At 38.5% G+C, this 14,008-nt stretch overlaps 2 protein-coding genes across 3 annotated transcripts; one reads left to right on the top strand and one right to left on the bottom strand.

The window, feature by feature from the left end:
• Nucleotides 1–3,933, top strand: LOC135552139 (M1-specific T cell receptor beta chain-like). 2 transcript variants are annotated; one of them, XM_064983572.1, is made up of 5 exons: nt 10–133; nt 1,190–1,525; nt 1,780–2,082; nt 2,254–2,376; nt 3,303–3,933. In XM_064983572.1, the coding sequence occupies exons 1-5, from the start codon at nt 79–81 to the stop codon at nt 3,338–3,340; spliced, it is 855 nt and encodes a 284-aa protein (XP_064839644.1). In that variant the 5' UTR covers nt 10–78; the 3' UTR covers nt 3,341–3,933. The 2 variants fall into 2 exon arrangements, with proteins under 2 accessions (XP_064839645.1, XP_064839644.1); XM_064983573.1 differs by lacking the exon at nt 3,303–3,933 and having other exon boundaries at nt 1–133; nt 2,294–2,377.
• Nucleotides 3,934–4,031: 98 nt separating this feature from the next.
• On the bottom strand, nt 4,032–12,472 carry LOC135552138 (uncharacterized). The gene is made up of 8 exons (XM_064983571.1): nt 12,278–12,472; nt 11,453–11,779; nt 10,805–11,161; nt 10,254–10,352; nt 9,337–9,367; nt 9,208–9,248; nt 8,735–8,778; nt 4,032–5,616 (listed from the first exon to the last, which is right to left on the bottom strand). The coding sequence occupies exons 1-8, from the start codon at nt 12,354–12,356 to the stop codon at nt 5,551–5,553; spliced, it is 1,044 nt and encodes a 347-aa protein (XP_064839643.1). The 5' UTR covers nt 12,357–12,472; the 3' UTR covers nt 4,032–5,550.
• Nucleotides 12,473–14,008: the final 1,536 nt, after the last annotated feature.

Raw genomic sequence — 14,008 nt, 5'->3', positions numbered from 1 at the left:
GGGGGGGACTATTCTTCCATCCTGTCAAATGTCTTTATTACTTAGCTGAAGGCGCGAGCAATTTCTCTCAACCCTCTGATGTTCGACATGTATACTCCGCTTCTGATTCTGTGCTACATGCATATTTTGAAAGGTAAGCTACATCTATTTGTATTCACTAATTGTATTTAATTTATTCGACACAATTCAAGATGGATTTACGTAAGTATTCAGACCCTTTATTCAGTAATTTGTTGAAGCCCCTTTGGCAGCGATTACAGCCACGAGTCTTCTTGAGTATGACGCTACAAACTTGGCACACCTGTATTTGTGGTGTTTCTTCCATTCTTCTCTGCAGATCCTCTCAAGGTCTGTCAGGTTGGATGGGGATCGTCACTGCACAGCTTTTTTCAGGTCTCTCCAGAGATGTTAGATTGGGTTTAAATCAAAACAAGGACATTCAAAGACTTATCCCGAAGCCACTCCTGCGTTGTCTTGGCTGTGTGCTTAAGGTCATTGTCCGGTTGGAAGGTGAACCTTTTCCACAGTCTGAGGTCCTGAGCGCTCTGGAGCAGGTCAGCACTCCATCTGACCTGATTGGTGGAGTGCTACAGAGAAGCCACTCTTCAGTATTCAGACCCTTTACTCAGGAATTATTTGAAGCACCTTTGGCAGCAATTATAGCCACGACTCTTCTTGGGTGTGTGTAGGTCCTGGATTGCAGGAAGCTTGGCCCCAGTGATGTACTGGGCCGTATGCTGGGCTGTACGCACTGGCCATGCGCACTACCCGCTGTAGCGCCTTACGATCAGATGCCAAGCAGTTGCTCGATGCAACCAGTAAGGATGCTCTCGATGGTGCATAAGTATTCAGACCCTTTGCTACGAGACTCGAAATGGAGCTCGAGTACATCCTGTTTCCAGTAATCATCATTGAGATGTTCCTGCAACTTGATTGGAGTTCACCTGTAGTAAATTCAATTGATTGTACATGATTTGGAAAGGCACACACTTGTCTAGAGTTGAAGTTGGACGTTAGTTGAGGCTGTTATAGCATCAAAGGGGGGACCACTCCATATTAATGCCCGTGATTTTGGAATGAGATGTTCAACAAGCAGGTGTCCACATACTTTTGGTCATGTAGTGTATCACTTTAACCCCATATGAATCTATGCAAGGCATTTGGTTCAGTATCATGTTTCCATATTCAGTTGTAGGGTTCATCATGTCGGGGGACGCAACAGTGATCCAGTATCCCCCTGTTGTTGAGGAGGTCGTTGGCGGCAACATCACCATGAACTGCATTCTGGAAGGGTTGACTTCTTACTGTTATACCGTCGCCTGGATAAGACTGCCCAAACAACCCGGGGCGCTGCGAATCCTCAAGAACACCATTATCAACACCAGATCTGAGTATGAAATCTTCAAGCGTATGTGCCCAGTGTCCATCTACAACGTAAATGTCACCGACACTGGGATTTACTACTGTGCTGTCGTATATAACCAGCAGATCTACTTAGGCAACGGCACCACAGTGATTGTTAAAGGTTAGTTTTATCACATTTTATGTTGGTCCTACAAGCATTTTAATTATCAAAACCTTCATAGACCTTTTAATTGTAACCTGATTTTCGCATGATCTTGATGTGTTGTATCTCAAGCTTTAACTTGTGTTCCGTAAGAGTCACAGGCATGAGCTATGTCACTGATGCAGTATTTGTAATGCAGATCAAATCAGTTTCCAAATGATCTAACATCATTTTTATTTCCTTCCCCAATTTCTTCCCTTTATTTCATGTAGATGGAACCAAAGCTCCTCCAACTATTGAAATCCTGAAACCGCTGAACAGCTACCATTCCTCTGTCTCTCTCCTGTGTTTGGTGTCAGGAGTGATCCCGTCTCAAGTCCATGTGTTCTGGCTCATAGACGGGAGAGAGGACAGTGGACTTACTGAGTCCACCTGGACAGACAACAGTGAGTCAGCCACAGAGTTCACGAGGAACCAGATTCTGGTTAAAGCAGAGGAGTGGGACAGAGGAGCAGAATGCACGTGTGTGGTAGAGTTCGAAGGCCAGTACATCAACAAGACCGTGCAACACAATGGTAACTGCTCTTCCTCTTACTATCATTAGTTAGCACTACTGTAATAATATTGACGGTATGTTCATGTAGTAACATTAATTTGACAATAAATGAGGTGAATTTGAAGATATTGAAACTGTCTGTATTGAGCTGTACCATTCCCTTTTATGAGATGTTATTGTGTCCTGTCAGATTTCCCCACAATGTGTTACACCATAGTGAGTCTCTACAGGGTTCTGGGAATTGTGTCCGCTCTTCTTCTTCTCCTTACACTGACTGCACGGGTACAGCTATCCTGCAAGAGCAACAATTCAGGTAAGAGGTATTTTTGTATGATAGTTCATTATATACTGAACAAAAATATAAACGCAACATACAACAATTTTAACGATTTTACTGAGTTACAGTTCATATAAGGACATCAATCAATTGAAATAAATTCATGAGGCCCTAATCTATGGATTTCACATGACTGGGCAGGGGCGCAACCACGGGTTGGCCTGGGGGGGCATAGGCCCACACACTTGGGAGCTAGTTCGAGCCAATCAGAATGAGTCCCCCCCCCACAAAAGGGCTTTGTTAGACAGAAATACTCTTCAGTTGTATCAGCTGTCCGGGTGGCTGGTCTAAGATGATCTTGCAGGTGAAGAAGCTGGATGTTAAGGTCCTGGGCTGGCGTGGTTAAATGTTCATGGTCTGTGGTTGTGAGGCCGGTTGGACATACTACACAATTCTCTAAAACGACATTGGAGGCAGCTTATGGTAGAGAAATTAACATCACATTATCTGGCAACAGCTCTGGTGGACATTCCTGGAGTCAGCATGCCAATGGCACACTCCTTCAAAACATGAGACACCAGTGGCATTGTGTTGTGTGACAAAACTGCACATTTTAGATTGGCCTTTTATTGTTCCCAGCACAAGGTAGATATGCAGCACCTGTCAGATGGATGGAATATCCTGGCAAAGGATAAATGCTCACTAACAGGGATGTAAACAAATAAGTGCACAACATTTGAGAGAAATATGTTTTTTTGTGCATATGTAACATTTCTGCTGTCTTTTATTTCAGCTCCTGTACATATTGTATTTATATATTTGTTCAGTATAGTCACGTGTGCGTGCGTGAAACAAAGTTCGATGTGAATACACACGTGTTTTTTTGTTTGACATTTTTCTTTCTTTTTTAAAACTTTTGACTAACTAAAAGTGCTAACTGTGTTCGTTTGTTTTTTCTTCAGGCAAGCGTAAGAAAAGCAACAGAAACCCCCCAAACTAAAGAAAAGGAGGGCTTTGGGATTCTGTCTTCATTGTGAAAACTGCAGGAAACCAACATTCAGAATTTGAGGGCTTTGAGTGAATCAGAGTGCTTCATACCAACTAGGAAGACGTTAAGTATGTAGTACATTTTCACTGGGTGTCGAAAGGCTATAGAATTTTTACGTGACTTCTTATAAAAAAAAATCCTTTTCACTTTGCTTTTGATTTCATTACATGAAAATTGTCAGATAAGCAATATGCATAAAAAATCAAATGTGTTGGAATAGCCTAATTCTTCCATAAAGTGATATCCTGAAAGTACTGTAGTGATGAAATGTTTTCTTCCCTCATCTTATGTCACCATCTCAAAACATCCAGTAGATATCAGTGTTTACTCAAAATCTACAGCCTACCCTTCCTGTCACTTGTGGGTCCATTGTAGTGACACTGATTGAATGAAGAATAGCGCCGAAGGAGATGGCTGCCATTTTATAATCCCATAACCAATTGTGCCATTGTGTATACTTTTTTGAGCTATTTGTAACTTTTTTAAAAGTAAGCATTTCACTGTCAGGTATTCGGCACATGTAACAAATTAAATTTGATTTGAGATAGGCTGGAGCTTTTTTTAAACTATTCTAAAACATCAGGTAGAAAACTCCATTTACCAAGTTGTCTGCATCAACATTTAAACAAACTAGCCATCATTTTTTTACTAAGTTTTTATTTCTGTGATGGGTCTACATTGCCCCATGCTGTATCATAGTGTAAAAGTGTTTAATTGTGTTTTTTTTTTTTTTTACAGTTGACTAAAATCAGTGTAACTTTTTATTTAACAAAAAGGACTACTGTACTTTGTATTGAGAGTATTAACATTTCATTACCTAAATGGGAATACTTTTGTTCAGTCTTGCCATTACTTACTTGATTTTACCATGACTTAATCCAAATGCATCATTTTCATTAATTAGCCAGGGTGCTTTATTTTACATTCAGGACTAAGCAGGAGCATAACTATTTTCCAACCCTTTAAAATAATGTTGTGGAAAAATGAACTGATACAATAATAACAGTACATTCTGTCTATTTTCTGAGTTTCATTGATATCGGGAAAGCTGCTGAGGTTAAACGATAGCTCTCATAATGTGCTATTGGGTGAAAAAAAGGCTGCAAATAGAATTTGCTGGTGGTTTGTTAATAGCAAGGAACAGATTTGACCAAAGCTGTGTCTGTCCATAAGCATATCATACTGAGAATACCACACCTCGCAGAGAGAGCGATAGATAGATTGACTGTGTGCAGGAGAGCGTTAGGCAGCTTAAGCTTAAACTACTGTGGTATGTGGTCAGCTTCTGTTCTGAAGGCTACAGTCCTGCACCTGTCACACTTTTTCATATGTTACACAATCTGCAGTCTGTGCCGGATCAAACAACTCACAAGTGTCAAAAACAGTGAGCCTTCTCATTTTGGTCAGAGAAACAGGCCGTACAGAGTTCGTCAAAGTGTGTTTCAGATTGAGAATTTGAATGTATTTTTTTTGCATTCAAGCAACGTTTTTAAACATGTGTTCAAATACATAGGCAGTGTTGGCACCAACAGTTCCAGGAAAATTGTAAATGAGATAAGAGGTAATGAAAGAGGTAATAAAATGAAAACAAAGAAAAAAACAAGATATTAATTTACAATTAATCCCTGAGGGTGAGACAGGATAGCGAAGAACACTTATATCCAATGTGGTCCTCTGTGTAGGACAAAACCAGGACAAGGTCAAATTCTGTCGTTCTGCCCCTGAACAACCCACTGTTCCTAGGCCGTCATTGAAAATAAGACTTTGTTCTTATTAACTGACTTGCCTCGTTAAATAAAGGTACAAAATAAATAAAAATACACAGGAAAACACATGGGCCTATAAGCAGCCAATTAGCCTACACCACAAGAAATATATCATCAATACAAAATTCAAGACTATTTCAGTAATTATCCTATGTAGGCTTGTACACGTTTTCCCACGGAAGGGCTCTAACCTGACCTTTGAAAACATTTTAGGACTGGGACAGTTTAATGACTATTAGGAGGATTTCCCACAGTTGAATTACAATATTAAAAAAAGAGCTCTGTGTTGCACTATTGGCTCTGGGCACTTAGCAATTGGGGAAACTGGCTCTTGGTTTATACACAAATACATACATAATAATCTGAAAACTCTTATGCAATTACTTCTTCAAAATATTATTGCATAATTGTATTTGAGCGTCTCCCAAACTGGATGTGGTCCAAAGTGGCATACTGGACCTCCTGTGGAACAATCAACACCAGGGAGTTCATTATAGGAACATTTGTTTCTCAAGGAATCAGAAATAGGTATAGCTGTTGCTGTTGCTTTAAATACAAAAATGGTTTAACACTTCATGTGGACTGAATTGGGGCAGCAATACTGCAAATGTAAACCAGGGTCTCATTTGTGACTATTCACACCATAGAAAGGATAGTCAGTCAATATCAATCAATACATTCACAATGAAGATAACTGAGTAATAATCTAAAACAATCCTTCTAGGGGTGAGAGTAGGTTTAGCCTCAATTCATTGGAGTTTGTTAACAAATGTAATCCATATAAAAATGCCAATCTGTATTTTACACAAACCACAAGGTATATTGCCAATAAGTACTGTAATTACACTATACTTACCAAGTACTACACCAGTATGAGACATGAGAAATTTTCAGAGCAGTATGTTCGGATCATAACACTACGGCCAGGAACACTACGGCCCCCTTAATCATATCACAATAAACTCTTACCAGTTGAATGTGGACACAAATAAGCCTTTCTGTTTTACAACTTTTCTGAACCTTCTGTACAAATATGCAAATTAAGTGGTAACTTATTAAATATGCATATATTTGCATATCACGCAAATACATTTTTCTGGACAGTAGATAAAGTCAGCCTAAATATTTTGGTTTCATTTTGTTAGGACAATCCAGGACCGGACTTACACACAGCCGATTGTAAATAAATACTTTATTTAATCTTTCTATTTGTAAAATACTAAAGAAAGTGACATAAAATGCATTTTTGGTACATTTTTCAGAAGAAAAAATCCTCTAGACAACATATTAACAATCTGGAGAATACTTCTAAGGATAACACATACAATTTGGTGAATGCAGATGCTTCTGAGGATGAGAAAAATTAGTTGGCGGGTAGGAAGAGTCTGACTTTTGGGAAATGGCATTTAATGACAAGGTCACTGAAATTTAGACTACCAATTTAGACCCAATCACCCTCTTGTCCAGTTTGCAATATTCTCTGTGAAATGGGCTTTTAAATTATATGTGATTCAATTTAGTGAGCTTTGCAACTATGGATGTATATGTCCATTTAAAAATGCAGTAGTATGATACATTAATGAAAATATACATGTATCAACTTTTTGACATTTTTACTTTTTGAAAAGACTACTATTAATGGACCAAAATACTAACAAATCTCTAAATTGATAAGTACATTTGAAGTTGGAAGTTTACATACCAAATACATTTAAACTCAGTTTTTCACAATTCCTGACATTTAATCCTAGTAAAAATTCCCTGTCTTAGGTCAGTTAGAACCAACACTTTATTTTAAGAATGTGAAATGTCAGAATAATAGTAGAGAGAAGGATTTATTTCAGCTTTTATTTCTTTCAGCACATTCCCAGTGGGTCAGAAGTTTACATACACTCAATTAGTATTTGGTAGCATTGCCTTTATATTGTTTAAATTGGGTCAAACGTTTTGGGTAGCCTTCCACAAGCTTCACACAATAAGTTGGGTGAATTTTGGCCCATTCCTCCTGACAGAGCTGGTGTAACGCAGTCAGGTTTGTAGGCCTCCTTGCTCGCACACACTTTTTCAGTTCTGCTCACACATTTTCTATAGGCTTGAGGTCAGGGGTTTGTGAAGGCCACTCCAATACCTTGACTTTGTTGTCCTGAAGCCATTTTGCCACAACTTTGGAAGTATGCTTGGGGTCATTGTCCATTTGGAAGACCCACTTGCGACCAAGCTTTAAATTCCTGACTGATATCTTGAGATGTTGCTTCAATATATCCACATAATTTCCCATTCTCGTGATGCCATCTATTTTGTGAAGTGGTGCCTCCTGCAGCAAATCACCCACACAACATGATGCTGCCTCCCCCATGCTTCACGGTTAGGATGGTGTTTTTCAGCTTGCAAGCCTCCCCCTTTATCCTCCGAACATAACAATGGTCATTATGGCCAAACAGTTCTATTTTTGTTTCATCAGACCAGAGGACATTTCTCAAAAAAGTACAAACTTTGTTCCCATGTGCAGTTGTATACCGTAGTCTGGCTTTTTTATGGCGGTTTTGGAGCAGTGGCTTCTTCCTTCCTGAGAAGCCTTTCAGGTTATGTTGATATAGGACTCGTTTTTACTGTGGATATAGATACTTTTGTACCCGTTTCCTCCAGCATCTTCACAAGGTCCTTTGCTGTTGTTCTGGGATTGATTTGCACTTTGCATGGTCCCATGGTGTTTATACTTGCGTACTATTGTTTGTACAGATCAAAGTGGTACCTTCAGGCGATTTGGAAATTGCTCCCAAGGATGAACCAGACTTGTGGCGGTCTACAATTTTTTTCTGAGGTCTTGGCTGATTTCTTTTGATTTTCCCATGATGTCAAGCAAAGAGGCACTGAGTTTGAAGGTAGGCCTTGAAATACTTCCACAGGTTCACCTCCAATTGACTCAAATTATGTCAATAAGCCTATCAGAAGTTTCTAAAGCCATGACATAATTTTCTGGAATTTTCCAAGCTGTTTAAAGGCACAGTCAACTTAGTGAATGTAAACTTCAGACCCACTGGAATTGTGCTACAGAGAATTATAAGTGAAATAATCTGTCTGTTAACAATTGTTGGAAACATTACATGTGTCATGCACAAAGTAGATGTTCTATCCGACTTGCCAAAACTATGGTTTGTTAACAAGAAATTTGTGGAGTGGTTGAAAAACAAGTTTTAATGACTCCAACCTAAGTGTATGTAAACTTCTGACTTCAAATGTACATGCAAAAATGTACTTTTATCCTGTGGTGCCTGGCCTTAGTGTTTTCCCCCCAATTTGGATACACTATGGACCAGTTCCCCAGACACATATTAAGCTTAATTCTGGACTAAAAAACTATCTCCAGAGAAAATGTTTTTAAGTCAAGGACTATTGGCTTAGTCGATGTCCAGGATTGGAAACCGGCCCCAAGAGTTAAGTTGGGCCGAAATGTTGATTTAAAAGTTATACCTGAGAAAATCTGATAGCACAGCAAAGGATTATAAAAGTATGCAAAGTAAAAAAAACAACATTTGGCACCTTCACCAAAAATTCTAAACCAAATACAATAGCTACTTACCGAGACGGATGATCTAACTGCCTTTCTAGCTTCTCCGAGTCTCCCTGCAAACGTTACAAGTCAGATCATGACAAACACCAATACAGACATGACATCCCCGATAAACTAGTGTAGTTCAAAATGTTTTGGAATCCTTCAATCAACCAACCCTGCATCCTCCATCGAGAGATGCTGTGAGAACTAATGGTGTCTCAAAGTACGCCAATGGCACCCCATTTACTTCTCTATGAAATATTTCATCTCATCTCTCACACTCAAATGTAAAACAGAGTCCCCTAAAAAATGTCCCAACTCCTCATTCACAGCAGAAATTTGAAAAAAATAAGCTCATTTATTGAATAGTTAAAAAGATAATGAAAATGCAAAAACATTTTCGCCCACTAAATACCACCAAGCTGATAAAAGCTATCTTAAAATCCTTCTAAAATCATTGGCTGTTGTAATCCTAAATTAGAAAAATGATAACATTTTACCAGATTGATGCTGCCTGCTCTCTGTGCCTGTGCCTCTTTGTCTGAAATTGAAACAGAGTAGTTCACATTATCACTCCAGCGACCACTGACTTCTCAAATTAAATGTTGGATTAACGGTCAGACACAAACCTTGTATCCTCATCAGTAACCATGGGATGTCCTATAGGAAAAAGCAACAAAAATGCCACATTTAAAATCCAGGTTGAAGTATACATTATGAATCAATGATAATGTTCTTTGCCATTTGTTCAAATTCACTCTATGATCTGATCTCAAAAGCAGAGGGAGGAAACTGTACAACTAAGGAAGAACTACTAGAATTGCATATTTCCAACATTCCTATTTCTGACATTGTTGTAGAGTGAAGTAAGATACAGTAACTCCGTCATTTGTGACTTTGGCTCAGTTTCTCTGATTTTAAGACTGAGTTCTTCTTCATCAATGTTGAAATAATTGGCAGCCAGGAGGGGGTAGGTGTATTACAGCTGCAGTTCAACTGTAGTCAAATCAAAACTGCAAAAGCAGAACTATCTATATGCCGCAGACACTTGACATAACGATCTCTATAACCATCACAGAAAAGCCCAAGGAACAAAGACAAGAATAACCTTTCATAACTTTCTTGTGCAAGAGAAAATATACAGTAGATATCCTTTTGCATTCCATTTGCTCAGAAAAGGACATAATGAAATAGAATTGTCACCCCCACATTTGGTCACCTATTCTATAGGTAGTAAAAACATTCCCTTTACCTATATCTTAGTTTGACGACTGAACTGGCCTACTTACACACCTAGCCATGACCATAGGCATCATGTCATAGCCCTAATGTTTTTGAGGGGGCACTGATAATTTACATAATAAGCTACATCTTGTACATTTGTGTCCTACAAATAGATTAAATTGATGTGGCATGTACCTTCCTCGGTTTCAATGGTTATAATGCCTCTGCTGAGGACAATGACATACCGTACATTGTCTTCCACAAGGTAATTTGGTATTTGTTTCATACAGTTTTGTCCAATTATTGATTAGATGTAACTTACCACTGTGCCGACACACAGCGACAGTGACAGCCACTATAATGGTGAGGAGAGCAGCTGCAGATATCCAAAACAGCACCATTGTGCACATTCCAATGGAATCTGTGGTGTAGGTCAAAAATACACGCAAGAAAGAATACACAATGTACATAGTAAATGAGAAGTTGATAAGAGAACAACGTTTAAATCGGAAAATCATCACAAACTCTATCACATTGGAAAAATATATAATTAAGTACAAGTGATAACTGCTATTATTGAAATATAAATGATTAGGGTGGGGACACACTCTCACACATTGTGATGTAGTATAAAACATGTGTTTTACAGTGTATGTGTATTGCCCTTCATGTGAAACTATAATTGAGCCTTTCCTCTAGTATAATATGCTCATCCCACCCATCCTCAGATTTTCTCATATCTTTGTAAGAGAAGTTAATAGGCTACTTTTGATTAGAAATGCTTCTGATTTAGGATGACGGATGGCTTTTTGCAGAGGAGACTGTTGAAATTAACATAAAAAGTGAGTATTTGAGATACAGTGATGCAATTACCATTGGGCTTTATCAGGGTTTTGTTGATAGAATTTCCCTCAAACTCCACCACACACGTACACTGCACCCCTCTGTCCCACTCCTCTGCCTGGACTAGAATCTGGTTCATAGTGAACTCTGTGGCTGAATCACTGTTGTCTGTCCAAGTGGACAAAGTTAGTCCACTGTCCTCTCTCCCGTCTATGAGCCAGAACACATGGACCTGAGATGGGACCACTTTCATCACCAAACACAGCAGAGGGATGAAGGACTCTGCTGTGTAGTATAGAGTCGTCAACACAACAGACCCGTCACCGTCCGATGGAGAGAGGAGTTTGATGGCTGGCGATTCAGTGATGTTCTGTGTTCTCTCTCTCTCTGGGGAAAAGATTGTCAGAATTGTAAACAATTACATGACTTGTTGAAATGGTTGTTCAACATAGACTACACTCTGAATGCACGATTCTTCATTTTAGCCCAAACAGGCAACCTCATTCAATACGTTCAAAGGGTTACAGAAATTCTATATGTAATGTTTACAATTGGCTATTTAGATTTTTCGAGCACAAGATTTATTTTTGTATGTGTACATTTTAATTTTTTTTAACACATCTGTGTATTTTTTTAGCAGTCAACTTTGTGAATGAAAATACCAGACATTCAATTTACCTGTCACAACAACTCTAGAACCATTGCCCGTGTGGGTCATTTCGGATTGAACAGCTGAGCAATAGTACATTCCTGAGTCGCTCACTGTTGCGTTGTCGATTGTAGCAGAACATAGTTTGTCCTGTTTCCCTTCTCCCTCCTCAGAGTTGTTATCAATCTTTAAGTTTGCAATCTTAATCAGTGTTCCATTCCTGGGGTCTACTTTCATCCAAATCACAGAGTAGCAGTAGGTGATAAGCTCAACCAAATAGCATTTCAAGGTCACTGTATCACCAGCCTTCACCATCACCCTCCCAGGCGTCTGGATGATAATAGATGTGTGTGTAGCTAAAAAAAAACAGAAATAGGAATAACAAGAATATAACATATATTTCAACTAATTCCTGTTAGAATGTTTGGTGCATTTTCATAACTTGTTTTTTCTGAACATGAATATACCAAGCGTGGATGCCAAACAGAGAGGGGAAAAAGCGTACTCCCTGTCCACTTAGAAAAAGATTTAGAAACGTTTAGAGGCCTCCTTTGTCTAACCTAAAATGTGAATTATCTTGAAATTGCTAGATTATAAAATGAACATTTACAGCCAGGATACAGATTCATTGACATGATCAACATTTATTCTCACACAAGTTTATTAAGAAGTTATAACTTACTAGAATACTATGGTTAAGGGCTTATTTATTGCAATAAATGAATGTATGCACGGTGGTGATGAGACATAGGCTAAACCCCTTACTACCATTATTCGTTTTCCTAAATAAATGTACCTTTCATACATTTATTCTCGACACATTGACAAAGTGTGCAGAATAGAGTCATACTTGCCTTTCAAAACATAGCTCCAGCACAACAGAAGTATCAGGGGCCATGGCATTGTAGATTCACGGAATTTGAAGGGCATCATCTCTTTGAGTCTGTTCAGCCACCTTGACGAGATGAAGGTGTCTCGCGCATAGCCCTGCTACGTCGCAGAAAGCGAGACCGACAACATCTCACCGGAAATGAACATATAAAGTGTCCTGCGTTATAACAAACTGTGAGCAAGGAAAGATAGGTCATATTCCAGCAAAGGCCTCTACAACAAAAAAAACTTGCAAAGTTGACAAGATTGCACCGACTGAATGCAACGAAGATACATTTAAGAATTGACTCACTAAATAACTGCCTGTTTTCGATAATTACAGCTCGGCTATATTGAGATGAATGAATAAACATGATGACATCAAGGATTATTTGTTTTAATCAATTCACGTCCGTGATCTATAACCTCAGCTTGTACAAAAAGTAATAAAATACGTAATTTTGAACAAAAAAAGAATGTAAGAAGAATGTAATTTACTCTGTAAGAATATAGCCTATTAGGCTATTGGCCTGGTTCTCTGTAAAGTAGTAGGCGAATTAAGTTTTCAGAATTATTTTTGAAATTGGCTTAATTCACTATTATTATTAGGCTACGTCAGTTTTTTAAAATCATTATTATAATAATTGTTTATCTTACCGGAAATTATCGTTAGCCAATTAAACAATACATCACTAAAAACTTTAGTCGTGTATGTCTATAGAGATATTGTTATAATTGTTAACATTGCCTAATTATCTGAACATAATATAATTTATAACGTCTGTTGTGATTCTGCCATGTGATGTGTGCCTTATCTATATTTATGGCGCTGGATTCTACTAATGATGGATTCCAAGCCAAACGTCAATGTACATGTTGGTATAGACTTTCATTACAGGCTGTTCTAATTCCAGAAGAGAAAGTAGAACACGTGGATAAGAGAAACATTAGATAGGCCTACATTCAAATACAGACGGTTCAGTGTTACATAATGATTTTGGGTTGTTGTATTACTTAACAAAACAACAATTGTAATGTTTAATTTGAACACTAAATAGGGTAGTTCATATTCAGGTGGGGGGGACAAACATTTTTTAGGTCTATTCCTAAAAACTAAGACCATACAGATTGATATAAATTTATGTTCATAAACTCCTGCCATTTATTTTAACGTTGCTCGCCTTGATCTAACCTCAAAGGGCGCAAGCGATGTTGCAACCGAGCGAGGGAAAATAGCTTGAGGCGGCGCCTACACAAACTACCTGTTTACCATTATGGGGTTTCTAGACCACAAAGCTCATGGAAACTCTGAGATACTGCTGACATTGCTGAACAAAACAGTCTAAACATATTCCCGGAAATCGACAAAGGGGTTTGATGAAATGACAATAAAATGTTTTAGGCTGAAACTTGAGATTATAGGTTTGCGTAAAAGGAGCATTTTCTTCGTGGTAAAGGCAAAGGCGGCATGATGATTGAGATAAATGCGTTGATGCTGCAGTCGTGCATAAAAATCCACTTTTCTGTCTTGGTTAAAAATATCAGTATTTCTAACACGATTATGAGTTAGAGGCTTTCAAGAGGTAATATTTTGTATGAAGTCTTTGATGCAGTGTTTGACTTAATAGGGGCGGTGGGGTAGCCTAGTGGTTAGAGCGTTGGACTAGTAACCGAAAGGTTGCAAGTTCAAATCCCCTATACTTCCAAAGTTCATC

Source organism: Oncorhynchus masou, chromosome 13, assembly GCF_036934945.1.
Source record: "Oncorhynchus masou masou isolate Uvic2021 chromosome 13, UVic_Omas_1.1, whole genome shotgun sequence".
Lineage (NCBI taxonomy): Eukaryota > Metazoa > Chordata > Actinopteri > Salmoniformes > Salmonidae > Oncorhynchus > Oncorhynchus masou.
The sequence above is the reverse complement of the archived record's forward strand: the minus strand, read 5'-3'. Positions and strand labels throughout refer to the sequence as shown.